This window comes from Giraffa tippelskirchi, chromosome 8 (genome assembly GCF_054371585.1).
Source record: "Giraffa tippelskirchi isolate mGirTip1 chromosome 8, T2T-mGirTip1v1.2.pri, whole genome shotgun sequence".
NCBI classification, from domain to species: Eukaryota; Metazoa; Chordata; class Mammalia; order Artiodactyla; family Giraffidae; genus Giraffa; species Giraffa tippelskirchi.
Window position 1 is genome coordinate 44,582,148 of NC_137282.1, and position 16,616 is coordinate 44,598,763.

The window sequence follows — 16,616 nt, forward strand, 5'->3', positions numbered from 1 at the left end:
TTAATTGGCCTAAGTTCTCTGTAAAATGTTTATGGAAATAAATTGAACTGAATTTATTTTCATTTAGTTATCTGCAACCAGACATAATTTTTTTAAAGGCAAACAAACATGAGAGAATAGTGAAGAGTGAAAATATTTTGATCTATTTTTAGTAATTTAACAAAATAATATTTCCTTCCTGGACTTGAGCCATTACTTCTACACTTTATTGCTTAAAGAATGAAATGTAATACTTTTAATATAACTCTGTGTCATCAAGAACTTTTGTATAAAATGTGTTTGAGAATTGGGACAGGGTCAAAGTTAGCTTTTCCATTAACTGTGAGAAAGTTATTAGGCAAATTAAAAGAAACAATTTTAAGGAAAATGCTTACCTAGTGAAGAGAACAAAACTTTGAGACATTTCTGAAAACTCATTTGCAGAAAAGTAATAAAATTGTTCTCTGTCAAGTGGTTTGTGCAGATTAAGTTAATACATTAATTTTTGATTTCCATTCAATTATTAAAACAAATTTCTTAGCAACAGTCACTATGCCTACTAGGAACTGTAGATTTGTATCATTTAGATCATAAATACCTTTTTCATTTGAATATCATCTACTCACTTAATAAGTATAAGATGACTTAAACACAGTCACTATCTAAAGGTTTTACTCATTTAAACTGGTGAGCTGGGCCAAGTTAGACATTTCATATTATACTGTTGTGATTAGTTGCAATTAAGATATCAATCTACCCTTAGATTGGATGTGAGCTGTAGCAAAGTAAACTAGTGATGCTCACACTGGGATGGTGTTTTCCAGAAACTGATCAAAGGCATTTTAGAACTGGGTCATGTCTTCTCTGAAAATATCCAGGAAATATAGGAGTGTTTTCATCGTCAGTTCACTGATGATTAATTCTTACCAATATCCTGTAATTGTTATACTGGGCAAAATATCACAATAGAAAATGGTCATTGTCTCAAGTTTATCATTCAGTCAGGCATAGAGATTAGCCAGTCACACTAAGATAGGATCTTAGGAAAATGCCAGGACCTAGTATTAAGAGTTTGACCAGTTCCAGGAGGATGCTGAAGATGTTTCACTAAGTCGAAAATATTAAGAAGGCAGTAAGCTTTCTGAAGCTTCCCTGATGGCTCAGTTGATAAAGTATCTGCCTGCAATGCAGGAGACTCAGGTTCGATCCTTGGAGTGAGAAGATCCCCTGGAGAAGGGAATGGCAACCATTTCAGTATGCTTACCTGGGAAATCCCACGGACAGAGGAGGCTGGTGGGCTACAGCCCATGGTCTTCCAAGAGCAAGACATGACCTAGCAGCTAAACCACCACCAAGCTTTCTGAGAGGATAACATACAAACAAAGGGGGTAACAACGGCCACAAGATGATGGAGATAAAAACTAGATGCCAGAAAACAGTGAATGAGGACCAGGCAAAAGCACTATTGTAAGAAATAAAGCCTGTCATTGTTCCAGTGCTCTGTACTTCTAGGGTTTGTGGGGGTTTTGTAGTTCAGGAGGTTTTTTTTCTTTTTGCTGCACTGGGCCTTAGTTGTGGCATGCAGGATCTTGCTCTAGTTGACTGATGAGGGATCCAGTCTGAATCCCCTGCATTGGGAGGGTGAAATCTTAACCACTGGATCACCAGGGAAGAACCTCAGATGTTTTAAGGTTGAAAGATATATATGTTACAATTACAAAGGATGTAATTATGTGTTAGGAAGAAGGCATTTTGTTTTAAATGAAAAATAATACAAAATAATCGATAATGTAGAAAGAGAGTGGGAGGAAAGGTTACATACACACACATGTACATGCATGTAAACATCCCACGTGTGATTCTATACCTAGGTACATATATCTTATCTCATTTCATCTGTACCACATTTTCCCTTACATGGCTACATCGGTATTATTTTCCAAATTTTATAGGAGACAAGGAGAACAGACAATAGAGAGAAAGATTCCTAACCTAATTGCACAAGGAAAGTGAGGGAACTTGTATATCTCCCTAGTTATCTCTCCAAAAAGTACATGTTCTTCATTCTATATATATATTTCTTTGCCTCTCAGTGGTGGTTAATTTATGGAATGCAAACTTTATCTCAGTGTTAGACTGAAATAACTAAATAACTGAAATTTGTCTGTTCACTTTCCAATATATTGAATTTTAGTTTGACATATATGGCTTCCTTGGTGACTCAGATGGTAAAGAGTCTGCCTGTGGTGTGGGAGACCAGGGTTCAACCCCTGGATCAAGAAGATCCCCTGGAGAAGGAAATGGCAACCTACTCCAGTATTCTTACCTGGAAAATCCCATGGATGGAGGAGCCTGGCAGGTTACAGTCCCTTGGGTCACCAAGAGTCAGACACAACTGAGTGACTTCACTTTCACTTTCTTTTACTTTGATATATATACATATATGTATATATGTGTATGTATCAACAGAGATGGGCACATATTTTATGTATGCAGTATTTAAGTTATTGAATTTTTGAAACTCATTACCAGAAAAAATTAAAACCACAATTAAAAATGACCTGTGGGGATTCCCTGATGGCTCAGTGGTAAAGAATCTACCTGCCAATGCAGAAGACATGGGTTTAATTCTTGGTCTGGGAAGATCCTACATGCAACAATACAACTAAGTCCGTGGGCCACAATTGTGGAGCCTATGCCCTAGAGCCCAGACACTGCAACTGTTGAGTTCATGCTCTGCAACAAGGGAAGCCACCAAATGGAGAAGCCTGTGTACCACATTTAGAGAGTAGTTCCTACTCTCCGCAACTAGAGAAAAGCCCATGCAGCAACAGAGATCCAGCACAGCCAAGACACATAAATAAATAAAATTTTTTGTAAAAATTATATTTAAAAAATGACCTGTGAGTGTATACTGATTCATTGTATACATATTCTGTTTGAATAGCTTTATAAATTTTAACATGCTGTAAGTGTTAAGTAGAAGTAAAGTGATCAGTGTTCCCTTTTTTTTCTGGGACCAAGGAGTTTGGGGGGTCCTTAGGACACTCAGAGCTAGTACTGAGAAAGTCCTCACTCGGCAAACCTGAAACAGTGAATTGTCCTATGTAAGACACTCTTAAAGCCCTAGATATGTTTCCTTGAAGTAGAAATATTTGACTATTCTATGGGTAGTGGACCTGTGCATTGATGGTAAGGTTTAGGTGGCAGATGCTGTGTGCAGGTAACACCTCAGAGGTTTGGCAACACAGAGCTAAAGGGCCACAAGTAATTTAGAGGGCCTTGAGTAAGAAAGACAAACACAGGCACAAAATGAATGTAATCTGTCTTATGTTTGCCAAAAATCTGCAAAACGATTGAATGCTAAGGGCAGCAAAGAAGGACCTATTCATTGCATAGTTTTACAATGGTTTAAATACAGAAGAGCTCTAAATAATGTCATGCAGTTTAACTGGAGTAAATGAGAAAAAAAGAAAGGAATTCCCGAAACTAATGGAGATACTACTTAAGGAGTGGCAGCATGAGAAGTCATTCCAGTGAAACAAGCATAAATGGTGAAAGTTATTTGTTAAAGCTTACTAAAAACCATTTGCTCTTTCTGGAAGATTTCCTAAAAGCATATAGCAAATGATTAAACATTTATTCAAGAAGATCGACTAAAACTTGTTAAGAACAACAAGAGGCTGTGGCACTTGACCCAGGACCTGCTCTCTCACTTCCACTCTCATCTGCCAGTTCAGCCGGATAGAGAATTTTCTCTGGACCCTGGACAGAATGGCTGAGAAAAGATGGCTCCTCTGTCCTCAGCTCTCAATCGTGGGATATATCATCTTGCTGGGAGGGGCAGGATGCCAGCATTTCTGTTTTCCACCTCTGAATCCTCAGAAGCGAAATTCCTAGTTGAGCGGTTGGCAGCTTGCTTCCTCCACTCGACCTCACTCACAGGGCAGAAGTCCTCTCCCAGGCAGGCTGAAAATCTGGAGTCTAGTCACCCTCACTTCACATTGTTTGTTTCATTCCTGCAGAGTCTAAATGAGAACGAAATGAGAAGACCATGCTGCCTCCATCCAGTACCTGTAGAAGTTAGAGAATTTCCCAGGGTAAAAGAGTCTGTAGGACTAGACAACTTAAGCTCTTCCCAAAATATTTGCTTCCCTTTATTTTCCAGCTTTAATAGACATAAGATTATAAAAGTACTAATTATAAAAATGTTTTACTAAATTTTTTTCTGTATCAATATACTATAGATTGTTGTTGTTTAGTTGGCAACTCGTGTCTGACTCTCTTGTGACCCCATGGATGGTAACCTGCCAGGTTCCTCTGTCCATGAGATTTCCCAGGCAAGAATACTGGAGTGGGTTGCCATTTCCTTCTTCAGGGGATCTTCCAGATCTAGGGATCAAACCTGTGTCTCCTCAAAGACAGATGGGTTCTTTACCACTGAGCCACCACCAGGGAAAAAATATGTTAATATAAATGTATATGTTTTTGTGTATATGGGCTTCCTTTGTGGCTCAGCTGATAAAGAATCTACCCGCAATATAGGAGACCTGGGTTCAATCCCTCGGTCAGGAAGATCCCCTGGAGAAGGAAATGGCAACCCATTCCATTATTCTTACCTGGAAAATCCCATGGATGGAGGAGCCTGACAGGCTACAGTTCATGGGTCACAAAGAGTTGGACAGGACTGAGTGACTTCACTTTCAATTTTCATATATATATAATAGCACGTGGCTACATAGGAGTAAAATTTCTATATTTTATAGAATTAAATTAACATAAATTTCAATCTATGCTAAGCAGTATATAGTAAAACCTGGAGCAGAAAAAAGAAAATAACTAAAAATATAGAGTATAACATTATTATTTAATAAAAGAATTAATATTCCATCGGCATAATATGCACTCAATGCAAAAGGAAGTAGCAGAGGAGAAATCCAGAAACACCACACCTTCACAATCTTCAATCTATAGAAGTGAAATTTCTAGGTAATTGGAGTTTACCCCAAGTAATGAATTAAATGAAAAAAAAAAAAGAACTAATAAGTTTAATACATCTTAAAACTTACCACCTACCGCCCAACTTGAATATATGAAAATGATTGAATTGTTCAGTTTAAACTGGGAAATTGTATAGTATGTGAAGTGCTAGTCGCTCTGTCATGTCCGACTCTTTGTAACCCCATAGACTGCAGCCCATCAGGCTCTTCTGTTCATGGAATTCTCCAGGCAAGAATGCTGGAATGGTTTGCCATTCCCTTCTCCAATAGTATGTGGATAAAGCTATTATTTAAAATAGGGCTTAGGAAAAAAGGAAGCATATGCTTGAAAAGTGAGACTTTATTGTAGTGCTCGGAGCAAAATATGTTTGTTAAGATCAGCACAGAACAGTTACAGGAAACAATAATTAAAAAAAATATTCCATCCATGAAAAGTGTATGGGAATTCCATCCATTGTGTATAGAAATTAGTAATAGAATCGCAGCACTGCAAGTTATATTCAGGCTCTCAAATCACACTTAGATTTAACGCTCTACCATATCTGCACCAAACATGAATATTTTGACATCAATATTTGATTACTCTTGGTGCTTATGGTTTTCTGAGGAAACCCGTTATGACCTTGTGCAGCTCTGACATCAAAGTCTTTGTTCTACTTATCCAAAATAATAATTTCTGTAGATTCCGTTTTCCTGTCCCATCTCAATCACACTGAAATATGACAAATAAATCTGATAGTCACTTCACATGAGTATCCTGGTCAAAGTAAAGGCCACCAGCATGTTTTGTGTCTTCTTTCCTTCAGCCTGCATGTGAATGCATTCTAAATCTTTTCAGTTGTGTCTGACTCTTTACGACCCCAAGGATTGTAGCCCACCAGTCTCCTCTGTCCACGGGATTTTCCAGGCAAGAATACTGGAGTGGGTTGCCATGCCCTCCTCTAGGGGATCTTTCGGGGCCCAGGGATCGAACCCACATCTCTTATGTCTCCTGAATTAGCAGGCAGATTCTTCACCACTAGTGCCACCTGGGAAGCCCAGCCTGCATAACCCTAGTTATTTCAACCACCCACAACCCATTGAATTAAATCTCTTTCCAGCTCTAGTGACTCTCCTTGTCTCTTGGCAAGATTCTGGCTTACAGGAAATGCTTACAGTCTTGTCCCCTTCAAAATACATTCACCCTCTGCCTTAAAAGTGGTTAACAGTTATCCCATATCCTTTGAATTGTTCATTAACTACAAGATCATGTTTCATCTCCTTAATATAATTTACAAGACCCTCCTTGACCTAAATAGTTTATCTTTTTTCAGGTTATTATTCCTTTCTGATATTTTACTGAAATTCCTAACAGCTTATAGTTTCTCACAAAAACTCTATGGTTTTGCTACTGCTGTTGATGTTCCTCCTCCTTTGTCTGCCTCCCTCTTCTCGTAAATAATTCCTTTATAGCCTTCTGAAAGTGAAAGGGGCTTCCATGGTGGCTCAAACTGTAAAGAATCTGCCTGTGATTCAGGAGACCTGGGTTCGATCCCTGGGTCAGGAAGATACCTCAGAGAAGGAAAGGGCTACCCACTCCAGTATTCTTGCTTGGAGAATTCCGAGGACAGAGGAACCTGGTGGGCTTGGTTTTGAAGTCTATGGTTTTGCTGCTGCTGTTGATGTTCCTAAAATATCTTTCCTCCTCTCCTTACTTTGTCTGCCTCTCTCCTCTCATAAATAATTCCTTTATAGCCTTCTAATGCCAGTCAAACATCGTGTGCGGGAAGGTTTGCCTGAACCAGTAGGTGTTGAAACAGGGATCTTCTTTGTACTCCTGTATTGTCTTTTCTGTCCTTCTATCAAACATAATAATCCTCTTTATATACATTCCTCCAACTAGACTCATTATTAGTGAGCATTATACTTTATAATTTCCTTTGTGCTTCTACCCTACTACAATGTCTGCCGCATAGTGGGCATTCAGCAAATATTTAGTGAATTCTACCATTAAACACCAGCCACTGTTAGTCTACACCAGCAATTCTTCAGAAATGCTATAGTCACCAAGGAAGTTCAGTAACAATCTACCTCAAATTAGGCATGTTACCAAGTTGAATAAAGGTGCTGAAAATGGGTACTGTGAGAAGATGCATTTTTGTTCCAAAAAGGGCATCTTGCAATAGGGAGAATGAAGCTCATTATATGCTGTACACTCTGGCTTTTAAGTTCATTTATAATTTTTGAGATCATTTCTATGAGACAGGATGCTACACTGAACTCATAAAGCATCAATGCATTTCAAAAATCAACAATAGAAATATCAAAGGCAGATAAAAAGCTTGGTTCTTACTCTGATCCTATTAGTTACTAATGAATACTGACAAGTTATAAATCCCCACCTATAAAGACAAACTAGTTTTGATCTAGTTATAAAATGTTATGCACACTGCCCCAATTTTAAATAACCTGTTTGTCAAGATTATAACTTACTATTTTTAAACACAAGCCTTAATTAACATTTCATGATGACCGGGGATTTAGAGGGGCTGACTACAATGAGGTCATCTGTCTTCAGCCACTGTTTGTAAGGACTTCACCTTGATTCTCTAATCACAAAAATGGTGATAAATATATTGTGCATTTAGCCTTTTGATTAGCAGAGCCTTTTCACTTAAAATGGCCCATTTAAAACTGGTAAGACTACGCAATGATAATCATGTGTGAAACATTTATGACCTGGTTCAAATATCAGCTCTGTTGCTGCTGCTGCTAAGTCGCTTCAGTCGTTTCTGACTCTGTGCGACCCCAGAGACGGCAGCCCATCAGGCTCCCCCATCCCTGGGATTCTCCAGGCAAGAACACTGGAGTGGGTTGCCATTTCCTTCAATACATGAAAGTGAAAAGTGAAAGTGAAGTTGCTCAGTCGCGTCTGACTCTTAGCAACCCCATGGACCGCAGCCCACCAGGCTCCTCTTCCATAGGATTTTCCAGGCAAGAGTACTGGAGTGGGGTGCCATTGCCTTCTCCAATATCAGCTCTAAAACTTTCTAATTTTGTAAACTTCAGGAATTTCCTCACCTGTGGAATGAGGTGATTAATAATATCATTATGTAGGGTTGTTGTGAGAATTTATTAACATACATAAATATTTAGAACAATACCTGGCACATGGAAAGATTTCAAAATGTCAATTAATATGATGATTGAAAATATACCTTTAAGATAATTTTACATATATCACTCTATATGTTCAAAAAGATTTATACAAATGCATATGGTTTTTTAAAAATTCATATTCTTGGATTTATTATTCCAACTGTTTCACATAAAGAAAGTGGATCACTCACTATCAAGGAGTTTGGCTAATAAAGAACATAAAGAGACAATATAGCCAAGGTCACTTTTTTAAAGAAACTTGTTCTGATGCTTAAAAGTAATAAAACAACCATGGCCCTTTTTTGTGCGTTTGAGGAAAATATTTCTGTGCAATTATAGCACCTGTCAGTTTAAAAATTTTCCTTTAGTTTCCCTAACATGATTTTTTTTTTTCTGTCCATGGAAGCAAAGATGCTACCTCTGTTCTGACCTAAGTTCTTTGTAGCTGTTTCCAGATGCTTACCCCACCCCCAGCTCTTCCCACAGCCACCATTAAGGAATCTTTTACTGCTTGAAAAAGTTTTAATATTCAGCAGGTTAAGGAAACCCATGGTCAGCTTTAGAATTTTAGTCTCTGCTGAGCTTTCAAGGTGTCAAGACCCTAAAATAATATGAACAGCAGGAGTACTAAATCTTTCATTATTTCCAGTTTCCCCTTGAGCATACTGACTTTGCAATAAAGAAGCTGTCACTTACACTCTTCTTTATTGCAAGGTGGGTAATAGCTACAGGGAGAAAAATAAGGAACTGTGTCAAGTTAGCCTGACTGCCATTATGATGAATGTGTAATCATTTCACATTTGCATCTCTTCTTTTTATACACAGGTACCTCATAGATTGGAAGAGTGATGGGGACAGCTACTTTACAATAGATGCAACTGAAGGAACCATCGCCACTAATGAATTACTAGACAGAGAAAGCACCGCGCAGTATAATTTCTCCATAATTGCGAGTAAAGTTAGTAAGTATGGCATGGACGGAATCAATGTTATACTGCAGTTCTTTGAATTTCACACTCTTAAACGAGTCCCTGCTGAGCTGTTTTTCAGTTTTGGACTGACAGCTGAGTGGTCTCCTGGGGAAACTCAGAAACTTGCTCCTTTTCCTCATAGCCTAAGTCCAGAAAAATTGTGACAGCTGCCACTGCACCTTGTTTGCAGGATGGCAAGAATATCTAGCAGTGCTTTTCATGGTGTGAGCTCACGTCTTTCCACCTTGTAACCTTAAAAATCCGCCATAGGTCCGATGTCTTTACACATTGCGCCCCTGTATATTTTATGCAGAGTTTCATAGGCCAGGCAGGAGGGAATCATCATCACATAAAATCACCTATTCTGAAATAGTTTTTGAAGTTAAAGAGAGCATGATTTTATTTATTTATTTATTTTACTGTGTCATATAGCATGTGGGATCTCCATTCTAGAAATTGAATCTGTGCCTCCTGGATGCACAGAGTCTTAAACACTGGCTCACCCAGTGAAGTACTGAAGAGAGCATTTATAAAGTCACCCTTCTTCTTTCTCTCTTCTTTCATTAGCGAACATGTTTTTACGAACACCACTGTGGAATATACAGGAGTTTTAAGTGCAATTCTTCAAGGAGTCATTTGGAATCTATAGGATTGTTAGGCATTACTCTTTGTGTTGGCTTCTGCTTGGTCCAGAATCCTCTAGACTGAGAGTGATGGTAGGTCATGTGTCTTTGGCTGGACAATGGAGGATATTGTCAAGGTAACAAGCTTCCTAAGGTAACAGATCAGGGTAGTTGTCTATAATGGAAGTGCATCATAGCAGTTCTTCTGCATAAGAAAGTGTTAGTCACACTCAGTTGTGTCCGACTGTTTGAAACTCCATGGACTGTAGCTCGCCAGGCTCCTGTCCACAGGATTTCCCAGGCAAGAAGGCTGGAGTGGGCTGCCATTTTCTTCTCCAGGAGATCTTTCTGGTCCAGGGATCAAACCTGTGTCTCCTCTATTGGCATCCTGGTTCTTTACGACTGAGTCACTGGGGAAGCCCATTTTATATAGTCTAGTGTATATATATTAATACCAAACTCCTAACTTATCCCTTCTCTGATTTTCCCCTTTGCTAACCATAAGTTTGTTTTCTAAGTCCGTGAGTTTATTTCTGTTTTGCAAATAAGTTCACTTTTATTATTTTTTCAGATTCCACATAAAAGTGATATCATATATTTATCTTTGGCTTTACTTCATTTAGCTTAATAATCTCTAGATCCATCCATGTTGCTGTAAATGTTATTATTTCACATAAATCTCTCTCATATACCCCCGGTTGTTGACACTGCTTCTAGGATTAAAACGGACTGGCTAAGTGGACTGCCCAAATACTGACTCTCTTCATGTAATTTTTGAGTTATTTGGTGTTGGGGTTCTGAGCATCCCATCTGCCCATGAACTTGTTATGAGCACACAGTGGTAGACCTTACAGCTTCTTAATTTCAGGTCCAGGTCCCCTCGTGCAGCAGATGGTTTTCTTGGGAGAGCTCATAGCATGGTTTCTCAATTCCAGCTTTCTATTGTGTGCACTGGATCCTGAGGACGTTCATGCATCCCTGCCATGCTAAACACGTCCACTGAAGGCTGCTCCTCTCCTGTAGGCTTCTCTGTCTTGCCGTCTCCTTTCAAATCTGCCTTCCTTGCTCAGTCAGCCTCTCAGAGTGGCTCGCCCAGTCGGCTGCCTGAACAGACACGCTATCGGGAGAACAGAATGGAATGCTGGCTTCCCCCTTCTCTTTAAATGCTTTTCTGATTTAAAGTTTCCTTTCCTGCTGGATATCTTTCTTCCTTCCCGTATCACCTCCTATTATGTTTACATATGTTATTCATCATCCTTTTCACACTTTCAATTATTTCAATTCTGAATTATTTCCTTTATCCATAATACTGGGGGCAGTTTAACCATAATATAGTTAGAAAACAAACTTTAGTTTTCTAAGATCTTTGACAAGTAGAGTGAAAATGAGATGTCTAAGTTATGGGGTAGAAGACCTCTTTGAACTACATTATATTCACTTTCATGATTTGGATGTATTAGGTAATAACTGACCAGAAGTAGCCTATTCAAATAACTTATATTCTCTAAGGCATATTGTCTATAATAAAATATTTTTCATTAAAACTATCCTGGATCACCTAACCTTTCTGCTAATACACATGCAAAATGTGGATTTTTTTTTTTAAGGCAGAGTATTAGGTCCAATACCTTAACTCAAGATGAAAGTCTGCCTCTAGTTCTTCACTCACCTGTACTGTAGGTCTAAAAGTTCCCCTTCTCCCTACGGGCTACAAAAGCCACCAAAAACCATCATCGTGGTGTGAGGGCACCTGTAGTAGCAGGTTCGACACCTCAGGTCAGAGCCTGGGCTTCAACCATTTGGAGAATGTAAAGGGAGTATGCACTTTACAATGCAAGCGTCATTGTTCCTAAATTTGTCATTTTTCAAACTTAGAGAACCAGATTTTTTTTTTAATTTTTATTTTACATTGGGGCATAGTATTGTGCTATCTTCAGGCCATATTTTGCTAATTATCAATATAATTAGGGCACACACTGACTCCACTCCAATTTCTACCTTCTATGTCAGGTCAGGTCAGTTCAGTTCAGTCGCTCAGTCATGTCCAACTCTTTGCAACCCCATAGACTGCAGCACACCAGGCTTTCCTGTCCATTGCCAAGTCTGAGAGCTTGCTTAAACTCATGTCCATTGAGTTGGTGATGCCATGCAACCATCTCATTGTCTGTTGTCACCTTCTCCTCCCACCTTCAATCTTTCCCAGCATCAAGGTCTTTTCTAAGGAGTCAGTTCTTCGCATCATGTGGCCAAAGTTTTGGAGTTTCAGCTTCAGCATCAGTTCTTCCAATGAATATTCAGGACTGATCTCCTTTAGGATTGACTGGTTTGAACCCCTTGCAGTCCAGGGGAATCTTAAGAGTCTTCTCCAACACCACAGTTCAAAAACATCAGTTCTTCGGTGCCCAGATTTCTTTATGGTCCAACTCTCACATCCATACTTGACTACTGGAAAAACCATGGCTTTGACTAGATGGACCTTTGTCAGGAAAATAATGTCTCTGCTTTTTAATATGCTGTCTAGGTTGCTTATAGCTTTTCTTCCAAGGAGCAAGCATCTTTTAGTTTCATGGCTGCAGTCACATCCTATGTAGTTATAACCTAAATGTGACTTAGGAAACCCCACTGTATGAAGTCTCATAGTTATGTTGGCACTTACTGGGACATATGCAGAACCAGGACTTAGACTCACAACCCATACATATGCACAGAGGGTGCTGGCTAATATTTCTAAATTATCTTCCTCTATCCACACCACTGTCTGTTCAAAGACTACTGAGAGGAATTTAGCATCCTCAAAGAAGTCTGGTGAGACAAACACTATGCACCTTACACTTCCATGGAAACAAAAGAGGCTAAGCACATACCACGTGGTAATTAATGATTCTACAATAAGAATAGGTTATTGTGGGTTTTATCTGAGCTCACAGAGTTTGAAAGTCAACTATATTTAAATTTTAATGCATAAGGTTGCTTTCTCTGCTCAAACTAGCCAGCCTGAACAGGAAATTATTGTCATGGTGAATGACTGAGAAATAAATAGCCCACATTTGCCCAGCCAAGTGGAAAAAAATTGTGTAAGTGTACCTTATTGCAGATTATACGAGCATATGCTTTGGCCCTGACCCTTCTATAAAAACTCTCAGATGAAATGAACTAGTACAATGATTGAACAACTTCCAATTAATTAAAAAGCAGTCATTAATCAGTGTTACAATAGTTGAAGGTCCAAATAATTTTATTACACTCCTAATAATTCTTTAATGCATTACTGCTTTGCTGTTTTTATGATACTAATCTTGCAAATTGAAAAAAAAGTGGAAGCCTCAAAAATTCACTTCATTCAAATATCAGAAATTTTCAACAGCAAGTGTTTCTAATTTTTGGTGGGATTTTTTGGAGGTGTTGACTATAACACATATTATTATACAAAGATAATTATAAATAACTACATTAAAGCTTTAGAAAATTTACAAAATTATAAAATAAATGGATGATACCAGAGATGATTCTTCTTTTCTTGATTGTGTTAGTTATCCAGATGGTAATATATTGTTCCCATTCATTGTGGAACAGATAAGAAATCAGTGATAGATTTACTAATATGGGAAGTATGTTGTATGTAAGTACACCATTATAAGCTGAGATTAAGCTGTAGGTAATTAATTTTTAAGATTATTTAACGCTAGAACTACTTTGCTTTAATGTTTCTTACTTCAACATAATGCAAATAATGTCATCTTCAGTAGAGAAAAATCAACCTGAGATTATTATCTATAACAGGCTCAACAAAATTTCATCTAATTTTTTATAAACTTCTATAGAACATTATTTACATTCAAAGCATTATTGGTTATGGGTTAAAACTAAGATTGAAGTCTGTTCCTAAGGAGAGTTTGGGAATAGTTAGAAGTTGATCCCCCAAATTAATTTAGTTAGTTAAAACTATGCAACTTATGCTGAATTCAACAGACTTAAATGTACTCTCAGACAGCCTCCAGGGGAAAGTTGCAAAAGATTTATACTGACCAAACTGGTCATTAAGAAATGAAAGATTTAAACAAAATAAATAAACTCTTTTGATAGAATATTTTAAAGGGTTTCCTTCTGCCTGTGTGCCAAATAGACATGGAATAGTGTAAGTAAGTGTAAGTACGTGTCAGTCGCTCAGTCGTGTCCGACTCTTTGCGACCCTGTGGACTGCAGCCCACCAGACTCCTCTGTCCATGAGATTTTCCAGGCAAGGATACTGGAGTGGGTTGCCATTTCCTCAAGCCAAATGAGAAAAAAATACCTAATTTTTCTATAATTGTAAGAAATGTTTTAAGCTAGTAAATCAAACTATTATAGTAACTTTATATATATTCACTTAATTGATTACTATCCACATTGCAAGAGTAAAGAAAATGTAAGCTAAGATATATTTCATTTGTCACACGGTGAATGACTAACCAAAACAAGACTGGATCCCAGGGCTTCCCAGGTGGCACTGATGGTAAAGAATCCACTGCCAAGGCAGGAAACATATGAGACACAGGTTTGACTCCTGGGTCAGGAAGATCCCCTGGAGGAGGAAATGGCAACCCACTCCAGTATTCTTGCCTGAAAAATTAAATGAACAGAGGAGGCTGGCGGGCTGCAGTACATATGGTTGTAGAGTTGGAAATGACTTAGCAACTGAAAAACAACATAGTAATTATATGTACATTTGCATTGTACAAATAATTGAATTGAAATGATTGTTAATCTTTGCATCTATTATCTATCTATCCATCTATATTTAAGCTCATTATATTACTTACCTATTAGAGTTCTATAGTTAATTTGCATTTTAAAAATAATATGTGAATGTGAAAGTGTTAGTCCTTCAATCATGTCTGACTCTGTGATCCCATGGACTGTAATCCACCAGGCTCCTCTGTCCATGGAATTCTTTAGGTGAGAATACTAGACTGGGTAGTCATTCCCTTCTCTAGGGGATCTTCCCCATCCAGGGATTGAACCTGGGACACTCACATTGCAGGCAGATACTTTCCTGCCTGATCTACAAAGACTCAAAATACGAGACCAGGGAAATATATGTTCAGTGGTATGTGTGTGGCCATGTTTTAGGTGGGTAGATTTCGATCTGTATCCAATAAGTATGCATCACTAGATCACACTCAAAAAAAACTACAACAGTTCCTAATGATTTCATTGTGATAATTTTCCTATGTTTAAAAAATCCTATTTACCTATGCTATGCCCCCTCCTACCTGCTGGCTGCCCTTAGTGGCAGTGCCTTTTTCAGTGCCAAAGATACAAAGAATATCCTGGACAGAGCAGGTACCAATGAGGTGGATGATGACCTGGCTCAGCAAGGTCACCGGTGAGCTGAAAGGAAAACAACACTGAAGATATCAGTCATTGCCCAGGGTGTTAGCTGGCCAACCCACCTCTAGAGGGTGGCTCTGCAACTCCTGCTGCTGCTTCAGCCCAGGCATCAGCAGAGAAAAGAGAGAGGAAGAAGGAGGAGGTGGAGAAGTCAGATAACTCCATGGGCTTTGTCTTCTTCAAATAGAGTTCTGCTCCCCTGCAAAAGCGATGCCGTGCCACTTCTTATCAGTGGCATTACCTTTGCCTCAGCAAAGCAGGAGACTAGGGTTTGATCCCTGGGTTGGGAAGATCCCTGGGAGAAGGGACTGCTACCCACTCCAGTATTCTTGCCTGGAGAATCCCATGGACAGAGGACCCTGATGGGCTACAGTCCATGGGTTCACAAAGAGTTGGACAGGACTGAATGACTAACACACACACACTAAATAAATGCAAGTCATTGGATCCAGGCCACACTTCAGGACCGAAAATTACCTGGAGGTGACTCATGTGAGTGGGCCTCCCAGTGGCGCTAGCGGTAAAGAACTCACCTGCTAGTGCAGGAGACCTAAAAGATGTGGGTTTGATCCCTGGGTCGGGGAGATTCCCTGGAGGAGAGCATGGCAACCCATTCCAGTATTCTTGTCTGGATAATCCCATGGACAGAGGAGTCTGGAAGGCTACAGTCCATAGGGACGCGCAGAGTCAGACAGGACTGAAGTCACTTCAGACACACAACTCATGTGGGTACCGGAAAGTGGGGATCCTTGGGACCCATTTTAGAAGGTTGCCTAGCATATGTATTTTCTCAGCAACTAAACAAGTCTGTGGCTCAGTTGGTAAAGAATCCACCTGCAATGCAGGAGACCTGGATTTGATCCCTCAGTTGGGAAGATCCCCCGGAGGAGGACACGGCAACCCACTGCAGTATTCTCTCTTGGAGAATCCCCATGGACAGAGGAGCCTGGCGGGCTACAGTCCATGAGGTTGCAGAGTCAGACATGACTGAGTGACTAAGCACACACACACAAAGACAAGTGTCTCTAAAAGTGAAGAGAGTTTAGAGGATGTATTACTTGATCACTGCTGCTAAGTCACTTCAATCGTGTCCGACTCTTTGCCACACCCATGGACTCTAGTCTACCAGGTTCCTCTGTTCATGTGATTCTCCAGGCAAGAATACTGGAGTGAGTTGCCATTTCTCCTCCAGGGTATCTTCCTGACCCAGGGATTGAACCACATCTCTAAGTCTCCTGCATTGGCAGGTAGATTCTTTACTACTAGTGCCACTTGGGAAGCCCATTACTTAATCACTAGGCCTGAAAATTTTGTAACAAAGACAATGATCTGGTTGAATTCATTAAGAATACAAGCAAAATACGAAGTGCTTTAAGAAAAAGTAATTATTTAATTATTTTTATTATCAAAAATATTTTTTATTTTAAAAAAATTTAAAAGCATAAGCATAGTATGTCACATCATAGGAATTATCATTTGAGCTGAGTCTTTAAAGGATGGAGAAGATATGAAAAAGGCAGAGAGGAGGGGGTTCT

At 39.1% G+C, this 16,616-nt stretch overlaps 1 protein-coding gene across 3 annotated transcripts in view; it reads left to right on the top strand.

The window, feature by feature from the left end:
- The window catches only part of CDH12 (cadherin 12), a 293,386-nt gene that overhangs the window by 255,865 nt on the left and 20,905 nt on the right, over positions 1–16,616 (top strand). For all 3 annotated transcript variants that reach the window (XM_081524211.1, XM_081524212.1, XM_081524214.1), the window contains one exon: positions 8,943–9,079. In XM_081524211.1, coding sequence (XP_081380337.1) covers positions 8,943–9,079 — 137 coding nt within the window. The remainder of the gene's footprint in view (positions 1–8,942; positions 9,080–16,616) is intronic.